Source organism: Neomonachus schauinslandi, chromosome 10 (assembly GCF_002201575.2).
Source record: "Neomonachus schauinslandi chromosome 10, ASM220157v2, whole genome shotgun sequence".
In the NCBI taxonomy this organism is placed as follows: domain Eukaryota; kingdom Metazoa; phylum Chordata; class Mammalia; order Carnivora; family Phocidae; genus Neomonachus; species Neomonachus schauinslandi.
In genome coordinates, this window is record NC_058412.1 from 102,648,453 (window position 1) to 102,654,671 (window position 6,219).

At 36.1% G+C, this 6,219-nt stretch overlaps 1 protein-coding gene across 1 annotated transcript in view; it reads left to right on the forward strand.

The window, feature by feature from the left end:
• MKKS (MKKS centrosomal shuttling protein) overlaps window positions 1-6,003 on the forward strand; it is a 9,291-nt gene extending 3,288 nt beyond the window's left edge. Inside the window, exons 2-4 of the mRNA XM_021689194.2 lie at window positions 1,807-1,982; window positions 2,922-3,032; window positions 5,235-6,003. Of these exons, the coding sequence (XP_021544869.1) occupies window positions 1,807-1,982; window positions 2,922-3,032; window positions 5,235-5,675 (728 nt within the window). The 3' untranslated portion in view covers window positions 5,676-6,003. The remainder of the gene's footprint in view (window positions 1-1,806; window positions 1,983-2,921; window positions 3,033-5,234) is intronic.
• The last annotated feature ends 216 nt before the right edge of the window (window positions 6,004-6,219 follow it).

Sequence of the window (6,219 nt, forward strand, 5' to 3'; positions counted from 1 at the left end):
AAAAAAAAAAAAAAAAAAAAAAAAAAAAAAAAGTAGTAGTACATATGCCAGTATTGAATACCTAATATCTGGGTTATTGCCCTGTCTCTATGTCCCATGATTGTCAAAGTGGAAATTATTATGAAATAATGAAATAGTTCCATGGACCTCTTGTGGTTGATGTTCTGGATCAGACCCATAGTTTTAAATACTTACTGGTTTTTCATGACTTTTCCAGTTGTGAATATTTGGGTATTACAAATTATTTAGTTTTTAAAATGTGAAATAGAAGGTTGCTGCCTGTGTTCTCCTTTAGGATTTTGATGGACTCCTGTCTCACATTTAGGTCTTTCAACCATTTGGAGTCTATTTTTGTGTGTGGTGTAAGGAAATGGTCCAGTTTCATTCTTCTGCATATGGCTGTCCAGTTTTCTCAACACCATTTGTTGAAGAGACTGTCTTTTCCATTGGACCTTCTTTCCTGCTTTGTCAAAGATGAGTTGACAATAGAGTTGAGGGTCCATTTCTGGGCTCTCTATTCTGTTCCATTGATCTATGTGTCTGTTTTTGTGCCAGTACCATACTGTCTTGATGATGACAGCTTTGTAATAGAGCTGGAAGTCCGGAATTGTGATGCCACCATGTATAGTGATTAATATAACATAATAAAATAAATAAATAAATAAATAAACAAAAATAAAAAAAAAATGTGAAACAGGTGCCTGGGTGGCTCAGTCAGTTGAGCATCCACATCCAATTCTTGGATTCAGCTCAGGTCATGATCTCGGGGTTGTGGGATCAAACCCCACATCAGGCTCTGTGCTGGGCGTGGAGCCTGCTTAAGAGTCACTCTCTCCCTCTCTAAAAAATTAAGATGTGAAACATTTTGCCATAGAAACAATAGTTTAAGTGGGCACTGGGTTTCTATAACCCCACAATTCTTACTTATCCCGCATATAACTAGAACATGGTATAAATAGCCAGAACTTTAGTCCTGGATCTTGGGAGCAGTGACCTTTTGAGATAAAAAGGAAGGGAAAAAAATAATTATACCAAGCCCATGGCTTAGGTAAACTATGTTTTCCACCCTCCTTAGTGTATCTAACATTACCTCCTTTCTCCCTCTTTCAGACAAAATTCCTCTTTATTGGTCTGGATTAAGTAGTGGGGCTATTGTCCATGGGCCACTGGTGTGTTTGAAGTTCGTCATGGCGTACAGAGCATTGAACATTTGATTTGCTTTATTTGTGAAGCAGACATTATTATCCCCATTTTACTCTCCTATGGGGAGGCCCACCCAGAAAAGTTAAATGATATGAGTGACTTGCTTCATGTCCAGTGGCTCATAAGCGGTAGAGCCAGACCCTCTCTGTTGCATCCACCAAGTGAAGTAACACATCCTGTAGGTGTTTTGTTTTTTTTTTAATCCTTAAATTTCAGATTACTCAAGTATTCCTTACTCTGAGGCTTCAGAAGAAAGAATATTCAAAGAAGTCTAATTGTTCGGTGATTATTTTCTGGGTTCTTGCAAATTTTTTAAGCTCCCAGAAAATGTATGCACATTTTTGTGCTTTTTCTAGAGTATAAAATAGCCCCTAACAGATGTTCAAAGTCTGTAAACCAAAAGAACCTCTGCTTTGCTTTATTTCTATATCATCTTAATAGCAGAATACTACTTACTTTATAGGTTTTAGAAGCATCTTATTCTATATTTCATGTTGTAAAGTGTATGTGTGTGGACTTTTATATTGGCTAGGAATCAGTTTTAATGATTGGATGTTCCATCTTTACTCATATGTTTTGTGTTTTCTAAACTTTAAAAAACAGGAACACAGCCTATTGGTTCCCTAGGCTCAATCTCTCCTAGTAGTTATGGAAGCGTGAAAGATTTGTGCCCTGCAAAATTTGGCTTCAAACATTTTCTTCATCTTATTCCTAATGAAGCAACTATCTGCAGCTTGCTGCTCTGCAGCAGAAACGACACTGCTTGGAATGAGCTGAAGGTAGGTCACAGACTCTGAATTCCATTATTTAGGGGCTGAGGCCGCAGTTAAATAGTCAGACACAATAGAATTTGTGTGAGCTATGTATTTTGTTTTTCATAACTTTCCCAGGTGATTTAGAAAGGAAAAACAACAAAACTGACAGAATTAAAGTCCCAAGTAAGCAGATTTACTTGCCTGTGATATTACAGTAGACTCGGTGAGCACTACCAGTTATTTCTGGTACTTACATGCAATCTAAAAGTCCTTGACATGTGAACTTTTCTTAGCAATTAACTTGAACTGTGTACTCTTTGATGCTAATGTGTATGAATAATTCACTGAGAAAAATGAATTCCCCAGCCATACCCATCATCCACCTCTTGATAGAGTTTGTTTTCTACCAGCAATAACACGTGCAACTTATTTAAGAGAAGTGATAACCTATGGTATTGGTCACGAACTTAAAGATTATATATACTCAAGGATATATCCTTGATAAATATGAAAGGTCTCTATGTTTTTCTTTTTATTACTACTGGGTTGTAGCTGTTACTACTTCCATAGCAACTTGCAAGAAATTCTATAGCATGTATACAGCTAATTTATTTAGACCGAAATAATTTTTTTTAGTAGAAATACTAGCAAACCTTGCTGACCCAGTTATTTTGAGGCCATCCATTTGTGAATCTCAGTTTGAAGAGCTAAGTGCATATGAAAGGTGATATTAATCTGGTCCCTGGAAACAAACAGATGCCTAAAATATTTTTCTTTAATCTCTAATCTTTATTGTTCAAAAATGTATTCATCACATTACAGCTTTGGCAACACAAGCTTTGTTCTTTTGCAATTAAAATCCAGCTCTTTGAGTCTACTATCTAAGTTCCCTTGAAAACATGGTTATATTTCTTTGTGAATCTCATGTCAATGTCTGATTCTGATGATTCGCCTCTTTTTTAGCTCACATGTCAAACCGCACTGCATGTTTTGCAGTTGACAATCAAGGAACCGAGTGTTTTGTTGGGAGGTGGCTGTACTGAAACTCATTTGGCAGCATATATCAGACACAAGGTAGGTTAGATGGACCTGCTCAGATTATCTGAATTCTCAGCGACATTTGTTTTACGAGATAATAAACCAAACCAGGGTAACATGACCCTGGAGCCTTTAATGCTTAATTTCTCAGTAGTCTAACTCAAATTTTGTATTTGAAAACCCTTGAGGAAAATAACAGTTGCAAATATAAGGTAATATCTTTATCACCATGATTATTATTAATCCATCCTTTCACCAAATGATCACATTCTTTGAGTATTGTTGAAATATTGCATATTGAAATGAATATTCTGTTAATGGAAGTTGTATTAGAGATTTCAACTGCTGTGGTACGATCATAATTGATAGTCATAATGAAAGTGTTAAGATTCGGGCGCCTGGGTGGCTCAGTCGTTAAGCGTCTGCCTTTGGCTCAGGTCATGATCCCAGGGTCCTGGGATCGAGTCCCACATCGGGCTCCCTGCTCGGCAGGAGGCCTGTTTCTCCCTCTCCCTTTCCCCCTGCTTGTGTTCCTGCTCTCGCTATCTCTCTCTCTGTCAAATAAATAAATAAAATCTTGAAAAAAAAAAAAAGAAAGAAAGTGTTAAGTTTCTACAGAATACTTCAGTACCTTCTGGACTATCAAGAAAAGACTTAGTTTCATTTAATAATGCATTCCAAGTATTAGATTCTGTTATTTTTAAATTGGTATCTATTTATAAGTTCTATCAAATAGAATGTTTTTTTATTCATTTAGGAAACTATATTCCTGATAATAGATAAATTTAGTGCATTATAGTTCTGATTATTTCATAAATACTGACCTATTTTCTTTGAAAATGGATACAAAAAAGTATGTGTTTTCCAGATATTTGCAATTGATTCTTTGGTTAGTCAGGAGTGTTATCAAGAGACTGCAGGGAGTGCCTGAGTGGCTCAGTCAGTTGAGCATCTGACTCTTGACCTCAGCGCAGGTCTTGATCTCAGAGTTGGGAGTTCAAGCCCTGCACTGAACTTTAAAAATGAAAGAGAGAGAGAGACTGCAGAGCTTCCAATGGCTGACTAGGATTAGAGAAAGAGTAAATGTTTTTTTTTACAGATATGCCCCACCCTTTTTCCCAAAATGATTTAAAATCTATTTGATGATAAAGCACATTCATGAAAAGTTACCAGAATATACATTCTGAAAAACAAAATCAGTGCCCATGTATTGATGACAATAATATAGTCTGCAAATGGAATTAAGTAAACTGGAAAAGTTTTTTGGAGGAGGAAGGTTTTATGAGTAGGATTTTGAAGAAACAATATAGCATTGAAAATATGGGAAAAGAACAGGCAGCATAGATGGTCTCATCTGGTTCACACCTCCTGGGCAGAAAAAAAAAGCAGCCACTGCTTTGGAATAGTTTGGATATGGGTTTTAACTATCATTCGGTTATTAGCTTGCTAATATATTATTTTTCTATAGTGAAATTGCTAGGAGAAACTTTTTTATTTTTATTTATTTATAAATATTCCATTTATTTGGGAGAGAGAGAGAACACAGAGGGAGAAGGAGACTCCCCACTGAGCAAAGAGCCCTATGTGGGGCTTGATCCCAGGACCCTGAGATCATGACCTGAGCCGAAGGCAGACGTTTTACTAACTGAGCCACCCAGGCGCCCCTAGGAGAAACTGTTTTAGAATGGTGGAACCAAAAAAAAAGTTTAAAATTATATTACCTTTTCATTAATTTAAAGAAATCACTTATTTTTAAAACATTGCTGTGAAAATTACACATGTCCCTAAATGGCTTTTGTCTTAATAATTATGTGTGTTCTCATTTTAAACAAATCTCAAACACTTTGCCAGCTATAAATAAGTACTGTATTTGGACATTAGCCTTCAGGAACCTCCTCCTGTGTGTATAGAAACCTGTGATATATGCATTAGGCCTTGTCCATCAAATATTGAGGAGGCACAACTGGGCAGTCATTCAGAGTAAGCTGATGGGGTTTATTCTGATTCATTCATTCTGATAACATGACTAGCATATATTTATACTATAACCAACCCAATTAAGGGATAATAGCCTGGCCAGCTGACCCATATTTGCCCATTAGCATTGTGCTGAACCCCTAAGGAAATTGAACATAAATAGTAACATTATGATAAGCGTCTGATCAAGTATTTTATCTTTAAGAAACATTTTTCTAATATTGCTCTGTATGTGTTTTCAATGGTTTTATTATTCTTTAGACTTGTAACGAGCCAGAAAGCATTCTCAAAGATGATGGATGTACTCAAACAGAACTTCAGTTAATCACTGAAGCATTCTGCAGTGCATTAGAATCTGTCGCTGGCTCTTTAGAACATGATGGAGGTGAAGTTCTTACTGACATGAAGTATGGACACTTTTGGTCCGCTCAGGCAGAGTCTCCCTCTGTTGTTAACTGGCCAGATTTGCTTTCAAGATGTGGCTGTGGACTATACAATAGCCAGGAAGAACTCCACTGGTCTTTCTTGAAGACTACTCGGCATCCCTTTGCACCACAAACTTGCCTTCCACATGAAGCTACGGGCTCAGCCAACAACCTGACCTTGGACTGTTTTACTGCTAAGCTTAGTGGCCTGCAGGTGGCTGTGGAGACAGCCAATTTGATTTTGGATCTTTCATGTATCATTGAAGATAAAAACTGATAGCATAGCATATTTATGTTACAAACAAACAAAAAACTAGTCAGGTGTCAGTTAAGAAAAATACTGAGTGTATTTTTTTTCTCTCCCAAAGGCCTGTTCTGCATATTTGGATAGATTATTCATAAAATTATAGAGATACTTATATAATGGGGAAAAGTCTGATTTTTAAATAGAAATACCATAGAATATGAAAACTATGAAGCATTATTATTAAAGGTATTATAGTTATCTTAGGGTTTCCACAGATGCCACTGTATATTTTCTAAATTTTTGTTATTATTTTGACATCATTAAAGAATATACAGAAATAAAAAAAATTTCCTAACCTATGCTCTGGTTTGGATATGCTTATTATAGATACTTTTTAGTAGTATTTATACATGTTTAGATTCTAAAGTATCACAAAGCACCCAACATATATTGCTCAATTAAGAGAAGTACTCAAACTGCACATTTAGTAAAATTTTGATGTTCTTTACATGAGGTACTATCATTCAGGGCTTAAGCAACTGATGTCGAACCTGACCTACCTACAATTTCTAGT